Source organism: Diabrotica undecimpunctata, chromosome 7, assembly GCF_040954645.1.
Source record: "Diabrotica undecimpunctata isolate CICGRU chromosome 7, icDiaUnde3, whole genome shotgun sequence".
Lineage (NCBI taxonomy): Eukaryota > Metazoa > Arthropoda > Insecta > Coleoptera > Chrysomelidae > Diabrotica > Diabrotica undecimpunctata.
Window position 1 is genome coordinate 130097174 of NC_092809.1, and position 15498 is coordinate 130112671.

Genomic DNA, 15498 nt, shown 5'->3' on the forward strand with positions numbered 1-15498 from the left:
GGCTAAACATACTAAAATGTTATAAATGGTCCTTATTTTTGTACGACTAAAAAGTGGATATTAAAAAGGAAAATATAACAAAGTAGCAATTTTTTTAAATCTAAATATATGTATAATGCTGTGCGTAAGTTACAATGTATACAGAAAACTTAAACATTATGAACTAAAGCGGAGACAGATAGGAAATCTAACTAATTCTAACGGAAACATCTTCTTGGACGAACAGAATCGGACAATAAGAACCTAGAGAAACTGCTTGAAGACCAAAGAAATAACACCTTTGGGCAAGAAAAGGAAGTCAATGATGAGCCAAGAATATTGCAGCAGGAAGTTTATTCTGCAGTAACACAGCTAGTAGGTAGTAAAGCAGCAGGCGCCAATAATATACAAGCAAGGCTCTGTTATCAGTACCTACAAGTCTTATTCCAAAGATATAGACTTCAGTTGCGACGTGTGCGCATGTCTGGTTGATTACGAGAATGCGTTTGATTGAGTACAGCACGAAAGGTGGTGCAAATAATAAAAGAAGCAAAAATTAATAACAAAGTTCTAAAAATAATTAGAAACCTTTACTGGAATCAAACCGCAAATGTCAGAATTGAAGGAGAACACACCAAATACTGAACACATCAAAATAAAATTGAATTTAGCAAAGCTTTGCACGAAATTAAAAAGGCATTCTACTAAATTTTCAACAACTTTCTTTTAAACGGTCAACAATATGGACTCACTATAAACGTAAAAAGGCCAAACTCGTGATAATTAGCAAAACTAAGACAACAGAAGGTCAACTCTATGTCAAACAAATCCCACTAAAAAGAATGAAGCAGTACAACTACTCGACACTATTTTAAAGAAAAATGGATTAACACACAGGAGATAAGAGCGCGCATTGAAAAAACTTCAACCGGATAAGGGGCCTTCTTCAAAAACCACAATTTCTCTCTTGTTATATAAGTTCTATTTTGTTTTATGGTGTTGAATCATGGAAGATATGTGCAAGAGATTGGAAGCGTTTGAGATGTGGCTATATCGTAGAATACTATATACTGTGGCTATACGTAGAAGACAATAAAGAGAATCGGGAGGTACCGAACGTACTAATAATACTACAATATGCCTTGCTACAAACCATTTTACGAGACCTAGGACACAACATCGGGGCAGCTCTTTCGCTTTGCTGCAGACAAGATAAAAATGTCTATGATGATCGCCAAAATTTGGGTATGCATATTAAAAAGGATAATACATACGTTTGACCAGACGAAATAATTAGTGCAGCAATTCTTAGAATGATAAACACTCGGCCAAATTCTATTAACTGCAACTGATTCTAGAAGGGAAGGTAGATGGAAGAAGCGGCATGGGAAAAAATCGTGTGTCAGATACACTAAACGTGTACCAAGAAAGTCAGAAATACTTTAATCGATTGTGTAGAACAGAGATGAATGAACCATGATAATTACCAACCACAAAACAGGTAAGGGATGACACCTAGGCGGTAATGGAATTACGTATTGAATTATCCTCCTTATTTGCCAGATTTGGTTCCTCTATTCCCAAATCTTGAAAAATTTGTGTAAAATGAGCCGAGTTATATTAACAGTTTAGATAAAAGTAGATAAAGAAAATCTCTTTAGAGAAATTTCTCTTAGATAAAGAAAATCTCTTGTTCTTGATGAAAATTTTGAAAAGGTATTCATATAAAAGTGTTGGTGAGAATATAGAAAAAAGAGATAAAAATAGTCAATTCAAGATTCAAGTACAATTAATTATTCTAATTCTTGGCTGAAAATCATCAATAAATTCATTTCCCATGTTTTTCGTCCAATATTCCTGAAAATGTTATTAAATAATAAATATAAACCTTGGATATGTTCCGACAATGCATATGTATATGTCACGTAGCCTCTTAAATTTTCTAGGAATCCTGACATTTTTTTACGTTAACTACGTATATTACAATAAATTTCTATGGAATAACTTTGCGGGAAATTATGGGTGTGAGTTGATTGTGGCTTCTAATTGGATCGTACGATCACATCAGCATGGGTAGACTCTACGACGCGTTGTCTGTGGAAAGTTTTAGAATAATTATACAATGATGAGGAAATTATGAACTATGAGAAATGCTAGCAGTAAAAAAATAATGCATATTTATTATTTTTAAATACTTTTAAAATATGGGTTAAAAAGTCATTAAAGAAAGTAATTACAACATTAATTAAATGAAAAACATATGTCTTTAGTAATCTAAGGATATTTTAGTAATTATTATAAAGATTTTTAAACTGTGTTGTCAAATATAACCTTGGAGTAAGTTATAATTTAAAAAACTTAAAAAGGGAAAGAAACATACAATCAACCTCATCCTCAAGAGAACTAAATGAGCATGAAATAACTTTTTCTTTCTTTGGTATTCTTTCGGATCTGTCATGCTTTCTCTCCATTAAGATGCATTGAAATACATTCTGAAGTTACATTTATTTATTTAATTATAAAGTTTCAAGAACACACTTATGTTTTTTAATCATCGAGAAATATAAACATAGCAATTTTTTTTTTGTTTGATAAAATTGCATCACTTTTAGAGTTAATTCATTATTTATATTATATAGAGTTGGACTTGAACACTGGGAAGTTCCAAAAAGATATTCTTCTTGTTGTTCTTACATTCATCTTGTACTTTGGAGGTTGCCGATCAGCTTGGATACCTGTGTAGAGTGTCAAAAATCTTCCACGTTTCAATTTATTTATTTTCTATTTTTTTTTTCTAATTTTCTAACGAAATTTTTCCTTTGCTTTCCACGTCCAATAGAACAGCCTGTTAAATCAATGGGTGATGCGCTGGCTAAACATATATGGTATTAAACCTTTATGAAAGTCCTTCTTCGATAGCGTAGATTCAGTTTATTGCTTCTACCCTGCATCATCTGCTATTCCTTCGTGGTACGACGTTTCCATGATTACTTTGCCCTTTCGACTAGTTACTAAGCTAATCATTTTCTGCTCTTGACCGATTTTCTACAAAGACACCTAAAGAGTCTTATCTTTCTGGTCTGCTAAACTCTGTTTTTTTTATAGAATTGTTACTCCTCTATCCCTCTTGTTTTTTAGGACTTTTTAGGACTAAATTTTTTGGAGCTATAAAATAGCACAAATAACCTAAATGGTAGACGCTTGTAATAAGTACGGATATTCGCTTGAACTGAACCTTTAGCACTAAAAGAAACATGTATAAACGAGACCTGCGGACAATAGAATAGCTAAATGTTTTTTAAGGCCACGTGGGTAGAGGGGATTCAATTAGGGACTAACTATCTTTTGAATAAATGTTTTTAGAATAGTAGAATATATATACGAAATATTGGATATTAGTGACTGTCGATATAAACAAACAACCAGTTTATTAGGGCTGCAGTCAGAAGCTTGACCGGGATGTTAAAGAAACACTCTTTTGACTTCGAAAGCTTCCGAAAGCTAGACAAAATGTCAAAAGAGTGTTTCTTTAACATCCCGGCTAACCTTCTGACTGCAGCCCTAATAAACAGTTTGTTTGTATATATATATATATATATATATATATATATATATATACATATATATATATATATATATATATATATATATACATATATATATATATATATATATATATATATATATAAGAATAAGAAAAAAGAAGTACTTGTGACTCGTTTGGAACAAATATATAACTGTTTTGGATGGGTTGGAGTCAATAAAAGGGCTATTGGTTAACTATTTTTTTATATTCTCGAGCTTTCAATTGTGTTTACAATTATTATCAAGAGCTAAAAAAGACAAAATACTTACAAGGTTGAACTAAAAAGAAAAAACAATTTTTGTTAACTTACCAAATAAAAATTAGTTTAGTAAAAATTACTGCTAATACATGTATTAGCAGTAATTTTTTTAAAACAAATTTTAAGACAGTTTCCACACCGCCCGAGAGGTATGTCTTGTGGCGCGTCACTTTTTTTTAAATGGGTGTTCGCCAAGAGCCATATTGTCCCATTAAATAAAATAAACAAAACACTTAAACAGTATAAAACAAAACAAAATAAAATCCTATAAAACAAAATAAAATTCTATAAAAACAAAATAAAAATAATTTTGGATGTAACAAAACATTGTACTATTCTATTTAAACACAAACACTATACACACTTACTATGTTCTAATATATATATATTAGAACATAGTAAGATATATAGAGATCGAAAAATTTACTGATTTTTTGATCGCTATATAAAGACATCGTTTTCAAATATACAAGTGATAGTAATATTTATTTTTCTATGGCTTTTTGCTTGCCGTTCTGTATATTTAGAAATAATGTTGGGAATAAGTAACAATATATTTAATTGAAATGTTTAATTTACTGACGTTTCGATCTCTATATAAAGAGATCGTTTTCAAATATACAAATGATAGCAATATTTATTTTTCTGTGGCTTTTTGCTTGTTGCATTCCGTATTTTTAGGGAGAATGTTGGAAATAAGCCACAATACATCATCTATTTACATGTTTATTTTACTGACGTTTCGATCTCTATTACAGAGACCGTTTTTAAAGTTAAGAAAAAAAAAGAAAATAATATAAGAATATATAAATATATAATAATAAACAAATAAAATAAATATAACTATAATTTATATCTTTGAAAACAGTCTTTGGATATTGGATGGAAAAACCTGCAGTAAATATATTGTGGCCTATTTTGAACAATAATATTTAAACAATATAATATAATTAACGTTAAAATAAAAGTGAGTGTACGCCACTGGATTTTCATACGTCTTTCCCCACTTCTACGCCTTCAAACGATGACTCACTCTCCCAAATAGTGAAATTAGAGTTTATATATATATATATATATATATATATATATAAATATATAAAAGAGACGCAAATAGGTATATATACGTGTCTTAAGTATATACGTGGCTTATATGTGACAGTGACTCTTAGAATCGCGATATCTCAGGAATGGTAACTCTTAGGAAAAAAATCATAAAAACTATTTTGGTAGAGAATTTTAAGATCTACTTTGCTTTAATTTTTTTATAAAACCACCTTTTTCGAGAAAAATCCAAAAGACGATTAGTCCGAAGTATGAAGTTGAGTAAAACGGCTTCCTCGGTCATATCATGCGCCTCGTTGAGTAAGAAAAGCTACAACTAATCCTGAACTAATCCTGGTGAGAAAGATAAATGGAAGAAGAATTATAGGTCGAAAGAAGAAATCATAATTAATTTGTGTCTAATTTATAGCAGTAGTATTAATTCTTTGTCTTGAACATATTGTATTGATAATTTTCTTCCTGTATATATCCTTAATTTTGATTTTTTATTTTTATATAACAACCAATATTTCATTTCAATTGAATTGTAAATTCAACCAACATACGATTTTAATTAGATCACTATCAACATTATATTTCCCCTAACAATAGAAATTGTTGTGTTGATTGTAAAAAAAGGTATGAACCTTTCACAAAAAGCTTTTATTACGAAACACCCATGCATTTTTCATTATTCGTATCAATATACTCCAGCGGTGAGTCATGCCAGTTGATTAGCATTATCATAAACCACTTTTTTTGTTCTATAATTATACATAATTATTATTCCTTATTTACACTTTCAATAGCGCGCTGTCTTGATTTTATTGAACAGGTAATATAACTTTAAAAAGATGAAACTGTTACATCTGTAATGGTTGTAATGGCCTCCGAGCTATTAATGAAATGGTTTCTTTCCATATAAATCAAAATCCTAATTATTACAAGTAAATGCATTATAAATTATATATTTATACCACACATTTGGCAATGCCGCGAGCATTTTCATTATAATCAAAAATACGAGAGTTTCTGGACTGGTACTGTTTTTATGAGTGAAAGAGCATACAGAAAAAGTTAGATATATCTATATGTATCTAATTAGGTAGACAGTTTTTTCATATTAACGAGTTCACCTCGTTACCTAGGAGAATAATTCATTTTTTTTTAATTCAACAGATCAGTATTGAAATGTTATTGCCTATTTATTTTTATATTATTTATCAACTCTTTGAGTAAGATTAAGATGTTAATTGTTATATTAAGTCGGTTCTCACATATTATGCTCTACAAACTAAAAAAAAACACCAAACAACCTAAATATAACCATTCTTCTATGTAGGTATTGTTGCACACAAAAATAGTATACCAACCAAGGCATTAAACACAACAGCCCTAGCCAAACATTCTCTAGAAAATATCCATTCTTTTGATTTTGAAAATGTACAGATTTTGGAAAAAGAACAAAATTACAACAAAAGATGCATATTGGAGATGATTCACATAAAAAAAGATCCAAATTCCATCAATAATAAGACTGACATCACAGATCTTTCCAATATGTATCATAACTTAATAAATTGAGTTGTTTTTTAAATGCACTATGGCAGACTTTTAAAATACGATCCTGAACCACTCATACTTTAAGATATCTGCCAGATGTCATCTGTCAATGTCAGATACCAGTTTTAAATCCATGTTAAATTTTTAAAAAAGTGTAAACATGAAATTTAAATGTGAAATGTAATGTTTGAAGTTTAATAAAGTGCGTATTGAAAATGGCAAATTTGCCGAAACGTTTAAGCAAAATTTAAATAGTTTTATTTACATCAGACCGACAAACCCAGGAAATAAAAAAGTTTCTATTTAAATATTCACGGTCAGGAAATAACGAACTATATATATATATATATATATATATATATATATATATATATATATATATATATAATATATATAGTTATATATATATATATATATAGTATATATATATATATATATATATATATATAAATACGTTCAAATTATCGGGTAAAGTGGTCTGTAATAAAAATCTTTCTTTTTTCTAAATTACTCAATATTTCGCCATTTATTTAAAAGCTTCCTCAGGAGTAAACTAAAAACAATTTGAACATTACAAAAAATGGCATACAAATACATTTTAAAACACTCACAGAATTTAAAAGATTTCGCAAATAAAAACTGACATTGAAGTATTTCAAATATTGAATGTCAAGATTAAATTGTCTTAAGCACGTTCGTTACAGCTATACGATAAAAAATTAAAATTATTTCAAATGTAAAAATAAAAATAACAATAAAAGAAAAGTTAGAAGAATAATATTTATTTGATGAATTATTAAGGTTAGTTGTTATTAAGATGAATGTTGGCTATTTTTAATATTTATAAATTTTGTTCAATATGTTACAATATATGTTACTTAACTGTCCAGTGTCCGTTTTATAATTTAAAGTGTTTTTATTTTTGTTAACGTAATACATTTCAAGAAATAATCTACTTTTGTAGTTATCAGTCTGTGCCAAAATATGAGCTTTGTTATAGTTTAGCATATGAGCAGTGTTTTCATAGTGCTTAACCACTGCGCAAGTATTTTTTCTCAAGCGGCAATCACTTTTATGTTGTGTGATGCGTTGTTTTAGCCATTGTGATGTTTGACCAATATAGCTATTTTGACATCCTAAACACGGTATCTCATAAACGACATTACTTTTATATAAGGTTGGTACTGGGTCTTTGATTTTTGAAAATAGTTGTTTGCTGTTCATGGTATTATATTTAGCTATACTAATATTAGGAACATTTTTGAATATGGATATGACAGAATGAGTTAGACCATTAATAAAGGGAAGTTTTTTATATTTGATTGATTTGTTATTAGAATCATGGACGGGACCGTCATAGAAATTAGTGCTGTAAATCAGTTTGTTTAAAATTTGTTTAGGATATCCGTTGTTACGAAAAATTTTGTATATTATGTTCAGATTTTTTTGTAAAAAGTTGTCATCAACAATGGACATTATCCTGTTTTTCATACCTAGTACGGTATTATATTTTTGACGGGTGGTATGGTTTGAATAGTAATTTATATACCTGCCTGATGCTGTCGGCTTTTGGTACCAATCCAATGTCAAAATTTGTCATTTGTTCTTATTACTCCTGTGTCTAAAAATGGTATACTAAAATCTGTCTCAGTTTCAATTGTAAACTGAAGATGTTTATTAAATGAATTAAAAATGTTTAGTGTGGTATTGATGTGATAAGATGGAACTGCACATATGATGTCATCGACATATTTATATATAAACGGTAATTCAAAAGGTCCTTGCGTAATCACATTATCTAAGAGATGATGTGATTATCACATCTTATCACATCAATACCACACTAAACATTTTTAATTCATTTAATAAGCATCTTCAGTTTACAATTGAAACTGAGACAGATTTTAGTATACCATTTTTAGACACAAGAGTAATAAGAACAAATGACAAAATTTTTCGTAACAACGGATATCCTAAACAAATTAAAAAAAAACTGATTTACAGCACTAATTTATATGACGGTCCCGTCCATGATTCTAATAACAAATCAATCAAATATAAAAAACTTCCCTTTATTAATGGTCTAACTCATTCTGTCATATCCATATTCAAAAATGTTCCTAATATTAGTATAGCTAAATATAATACCATGAACAGCAAACAACTATTTTCAAAAATCCCAGTACCAACCTTATATAAAAGTAATGTCGTTTATGAAATACCGTGTTTAGGATGTCAAAATAGCTATATTGGTCAAACATCACAATGGCTAAAACAACGCATCACACAACATAAAAGTGATTGCCGCTTGAGAAAAAATACTTGCGCAGTGGTTGAGCACTATGAAAACACTGGTCATATGCTAGACTATAACAAAGCTCATATTTTGGCACAGACTGATAACTACAAAAGTAGATTATTTCTTGAAATGTATTACATTAACAAAAATAAAAACACTTTAAATTATAAAACGGACACTGGACAGTTAAGTAACATATATTGTAACATATTGAACAAAATTTATAAATATTAAAAATAGCCAACATTCATCTTAATAACAACTAACCTTAATAATTCATCAAATAAATATTATTCTTCTAACTTTTCTTTTATTGTTATTTTTATTTTTACATTTGACATAATTTAAATTTTTTATAGTATAGCTGTAACGAACGTGCTTAAGACAATTTAATCTTGACATTCAATATTTCAAATACTTCAATGTCAGTTTTTATTTGCGAAATCTTTTAAATTCTGTGAGTGTTTTAAAATGTATTTGTACGCCATTTTTTGTAATGTTCAAATTGTTTTTAGTTTACTCCTGAGGAAGCTTTTAAATAAATGGCGAAATATTGAGTAATTTAGAAAAAAGAAAGATTTTTATTACAGACCACTTTACCCGATAATTTGAACGTATTTATAAATAATTTTTTGGTCGAAATAATCACTTCTAATATATATATATATATATATATATATATATATATATATATATATATATATATATTGTTATGATATGTAAAATCGAGAAAAATATTGGTTTGTTTAAAAATATTTCAAAGTTCAAAAACATTAAAATAATTCAGATAAGTAGGATAATATCCAACAAACATTTCGAAGAAGAAAAGTTATTAAATTCTTGGATTATCTGTACTAAACAAAATGTAAGCTTTGCATAAATTATTTCTTTGTTATACTTGAGTGACCCGCATAATTTTAAGTGAAATCAAAAGACAATTGAAATACATTAATGCAGTGATTAAAGACAATAGAAGGGATTATAGAAAGAGGTTTTTGTTAGTTTTTAAGAATTATAGAAAAATATTATTTGTAAATAAGTTTTAGGAAATTTATAATTATAGGTAAAAATTTGTTTGTTATCGAAATGAAAAATGGGGGAATTGTGACGAGTTTTGATTGGCGGAGATTGAAAAAGGTGGGATAAGGATGTAGGAAAAAGTTTAGCGAGATTGAGGAGAGAGAGGAGAAAGTCAGTTGGTTTTCCAAATCTGTAAGACGAACAGGATTGTTTTCTGGCGGTTCCTGAGAAGTAGCAAGCAGTAGTGTTGAATGTTAGTGAGTTTTTGTGGAGTTAGTGTATCTGACAGAAGCTGAAGCAGCAAAATATTGTAAGTCATATTTTCCTACTTATATTCCAAGAGTCACTGTTCAGGCCAACGAGAGATTCAGTTTATCGTAAAGAGAAGATATTCCAAGAGTCATTTTTCACTCGGGCCAACGAGAGATTCAGTTTATCGAGAGGAGAAAGGCTATCATAATTTGAATGATTGTTGCTTTTGAAGGAGATCATTAAGGACGATATACTTGCAACAATCTGTTGTAAGATTGCTGATTACATAGGGAGCGGTTGAGAGGAGATAATACAGTCTACAAGGAACAAGGATTTGGACCACTCATCATCAGAGAGAGATAGTTTGGTTTCTGCAGTTTTTTTTTCTTTTATTGATAACACAATTTTTACACGTAATTTAGAAAGGATATAAATATTTTGATTAGGAGAGTTAGAATAGTTTGGGATTTTGAGTTTTCAATTAATATTGTTTGTACTATTAATTTTGATTGTTCACGTACGGAGAACAAAATTTTGAGAATCCTTATATGAGATTTGTTTATTGAAAACTTTTGAGTGTGAATTATTTCATTATTTTTATTTCAATATATAGTGTTAGATCATATGTTTTTTTATTATTCCGGTATTCTCTGGACCTTACCATTCACATGTAATAGCATAGATATTGAAGCACAAATTTAACCCTGAGATAAAAGAATTAAAAATTGTGATAGAGTCATAATCATATCATTTAAATAATTTTAATTAATCAAAAATTAATTAGCTAATTATTGCTTGGCGCACCAAGACTTTAAATATCACAATAATATATATATATATATATATATATATATATATATATATATATATATATATATATATATATATATATATATATATATATATATATTATAGGTCCTGTGTTTTTTTCAGACTTAACTTTCTATAGTCTTCCACAATAGTTTCCTCTTTACATTATAATATAACATATATTTTAAATTTATTATATGTGTAATAACAATTCGATCATCTGCGTAAAGTAATAAGTATTTTATCGGTTATCAGCAGTCCCATCCTCCTACATTTTTGTTTTCACTGTTAATAATAATTTCACTGTTAGGCATAATCTGGAATAATACTGGAGATATACAGCATCCCTTTCTAAGTCCTACAGTGATCAGGAATTCTTCCGATATTTTATTGTGCTCTTGAAATCTTTTGTTCTACTGCTTTTGTTGTTTAAAAAACAGAAGTTTCGATACCTAACTTATTACAGTCATTATAAGTATTGACAAAAACCGAAACAAATGGAGTAAGAATAGACTACATGGAAACAAGAGTTTACATACAACGACAAAGGAGGCTCTAGGTTCAGTTCTTGTCAGACAATTGTTTTAGAAAGCATAATGGATATATTATCTATAATAAGACATATCGTGGATAGAATATCCACCATCACAGAAAAAGAAAAACAGCAAAAACAGCTTATTTGGTACGGACATGTCTAGACAATGGCAAACCATTCCCTACCGAATAATATTGGATTAGCAGCCACCTAAGCGAAAAAAAAAACGAGGAACACCGAAAACAATACTGCTTGATGGAGCCCAAAAGGCAATGTCTGAGAGACATCTACGACCAGGAGACTGGGTCAATAGACATGAACGCTATAAACCGGACATTATATATGTAATACGACTATATACTATGTACTAACTTACGGGAACATTTTGGTCTAATTATATGTTTTATTTTCAGACAACTAAAGTTGCTTCAAGCGATATTGCCAAAAGACCCAGATGATCAGAAAAGGTTTTTATACGATGAATGCCACAGGGAGATGAATAAGATGATAAAGGAAAGAGATATAGAACGAATGATCTACTATTTAACTGAGGTAAGTACCTTTATTCCCTCTCTTCTCTTCGTCAACCATTTTACATCAACCCTTCGATGTAGGTCTCTCATAATTTCTTCCATATTTCGCTATTCTCCGCCAATCTAATCTACTGTTTACCTGTCACTGCTCTTATGCCATCTACCCATCTCTTTTAAGATCTTACCATGCTTCTTGTCGTCCTCCTTTGTCTTCATTCTAGAATTCTCAGTGTCCACCTGTTTCAATCAAATGCAATTTCTTCCAAGATATCCCTGATGTTTGTTCTAGCTCTTATCTCAGTGTTTCTAATCTTGTCTCTTAGTGATATTCCAAGCACCAGTTTCGTTACATTGCACTTTGCTTCGTTAATAGCTTTTTAGCAAATTTGCTAGTAACTGCTACGGTCTCCAACCCGTAGGTACAAACTGGAATAAATGTGTTATACACCGTTTTCGGTAATATTGTTCTGATACTATTGTTTTTGTGACATCTTTATGCAATTTACTATTTTTATTTAATTTTTATATCCTTGTTCCATTCTAAGTTCTTAAAAATATCTTCGCGAGCAAGAATTAACTGTAGACCGCATTTAATTCAACAGATTATGTCTAATAATATGCTTGGCCACCATGAAGTCTACTCCTTGCACTGTTCCACTTACTGAAAGTAACGAAATCCCTCTTCAAAATTGTCGAGAAATTATGGCTATTAAACATATCCTGAAGCTAAGATTAAATAATAATAATCTACTTAGCCAACTGTATGAGTTATCTATTGAAAATCTCTCAAAAAAATATTGGCGCTTAAAAAATTCTCGTCCACTGGCTGATGCTTTTTTAGAAACTAACGAGTATTCTAATATCTATGGAAGAAAAAAAAGATTACCAATATATAAAGCGGATTTTCAAGTAATATTAAATAAACCAAAAGCCATTATACCAAAGTTCACAGAATCTCCACAAATACTCTGTCTTACTTAACTCTATATTGAGTGACTATAATGATCACGTATTAATGTATATCGATGGTTCCAAATAAGACGATGGTACCACAAGTTGTGCAGTTTACATTCCATATCTTTGAAAATTAAACTTCCATCACATTGTTCAATATATACTGCTAAGTGGTAGTAATTAAAAGCATTATTTTGGCTAGATTTACATAAATTAAATAAAGCAGTTATATTATCAGATTCATTATCGGTCATTAAACGATTAAACTCAAATATGACAACATAAAAGAAATAGTATCCCTTGTGCTATTAAAAATAAAATATATAGTCAAAATATTACAGTTATTTGGGTAAAAAGTCACACTGACATCAAGGGAAATGACTTGTTGACCAGCTTGCTAAAGATGCTGTCGATGATGGACTATATGTGCCAATATTCACATTGTACGACTTACAGCAACGTTATAATAACAGAATTTACCACAAGATATTGCGTATATTTGTAATTACGTAATGCCAAAGAAGTTGACAGCGATAATTAGTTACACGTCTGAAAATCACGGGGAATCCCAGCTCACTTGGCCACGTTAAAAATACTATCCCTTCTGGGGTAGTAGAGAAATATATGAACTAATATGTAACTTTCTTTTTAATGTTGGTCATATTATTTAAACACCAATATCCTATATTAAAACTTCTGTAGCTGAAGGACTAGCTTCCAAGCCAACTCTCCAAAATATATACATAAAAAAGGTAATATATCTGCGTAGCTCGCAGCAAGGAAAAAACAATGGTATATAAGATGAAATGAAGACAGATGAAGAGCTCGAACAGTTTTATAGTGAATTACAACAAGCTTTAGAAGTAACCAAGTCTAGGGACGTTACAATAGTCATGGGAGATCTAAATGCAAACATCGGCAGAGGAAGTCAATGTGATTTTATTGGGAACTTTGGACTGGGCACCCGTAACGATAGAGGTGACAGATTGGCTCACTTCTGCCAAGAGATCGATTTTATTGTCGCGAATACTTATTATGATGTGCCGCACAGGAGACTCTATACATGGAAATCTCCAGCAGACAACCAACATAACGTCATCAGAAACCAAATTGACTACCTTCTCATCTGCAAACGATACCGAAATTCCACAAAATCATACCCCGGAGCTGATGTGAGGTCAGATCACAATCCAGTTGTAGGAAGGTTTAGAATTAATCTAAAAAGCTTGTGGCTAAAACTAAAGTAGAGAGGATACAAGTATCCCGTTTGGGAGATCCATCAACAAAAGAGCAAGTCACACTTAGAACACAATCACACAATAGAAATTATTCCTACTGAAGATGCGAACAGGAAATGGCATATGTTAAAAGATGCTCTTATACGCACATGTGAGACAACACTAACACCTAAGCTGATCAAGAACAAAAAGAATGGATGACCGATGAGATTCTGGATCTCATGGAAGCAAGGAGATCCTATAAAACCAAAGACAAAAACATGTATAATATTATACACACAGAAATAAGGAGAAAGATCAGAGATGCAAAGGAAAGATGGTATAGTGACAGATGCGAAGAGATTGGACAGTTGGTAGAGAAACATGATAACTTAAACCTTCATAAAAAAAATTAGGAAAATAACAGGCACTAATATTAAGAAAAAATCAAAGATACTGCTGAATAAAAACGGCAAAATAATTATAGACATCGGTGAAAGACTTAAAAGATGGCAGGAATATATTCAAGAGCTATTTAAAGACGAACGGACTGAAATAGTACTAGAGCAGAAAAAGGCAACAGGTCCTGACGAAATACCTGTAGACATAATACGGTTAATAAAATAACAGCAAATTGGAATATTGGTTGACTTATTCAATACAATATACAGTACAGGAATCATTCCCAGAGATTGGCTGATGTCAACATTCATAACACTACCAAAAAAACCAAATGCAAAATAATGCAAATACCACCGGATAAGTTTAATGAGTCATACGCTCAAAATATTTTTAAAAATTATACACCGGAGAATACACAACAAACTTGAGCAGGACATAAGTAACACACAATTTGCATTTAGAAATGCACTAAGAACGAGGGAAGCCCTGTTCGCTGTGAATGTACTTGTGCAAAGGTGCATGGATGTTAATCATCCAGTATATATGTGTTTTTTTGGATTACAACAAAGCCTTCGATAAGGTCAGACATAACATAAGGTCTTATTGAATTACTTAAAAAGAAAAACTTAGATATGAGAGACATCAGGATCATTAGCGCTATCTATTATAATCAGATCGCTGTGGTAAAAGAGAACAACGTCTTTTCAAATCAAATACAGATTGAGAGGGGCGTCAGACAGGGCTGTGTCGTGTCTCTTACTTTGTTCTATTTGTATTCAGAGGAAATAATCCAGAAAGCACTAGAAGAACTAACTATGGGAATAAAAGTAAATGGCCAACCAATCAATAATATACGGTTTGCCGACGACACTACTTTATTAGCGGAATGTCTTGAGGATTTACAACAAATGGTTGACAGAGTGGTAGAAGTCAGTGAAGAAAACGGACTGTCCCTAAACACAAAAAAGACACAATTTATGGTAATTACAAAAGCCCAACAGCGCCAAGAAAATATATACATGGAGAACAAATTAAAAAAGTTGAAAAA

The 15498-nt window shown here is 30.3% G+C and overlaps 1 protein-coding gene across 2 annotated transcripts in view; it reads left to right on the forward strand.

Annotated features, from left to right (window-relative positions):
* Positions 1-15498, forward strand: part of Dnah3 (dynein heavy chain 3, axonemal) — a 547435-nt gene that overhangs the window by 382413 nt on the left and 149524 nt on the right. For both annotated transcript variants that reach the window (XM_072538195.1, XM_072538196.1), the window contains one exon: positions 11758-11896. In XM_072538195.1, the coding sequence (XP_072394296.1) occupies positions 11758-11896 (139 nt within the window). The remainder of the gene's footprint in view (positions 1-11757; positions 11897-15498) is intronic.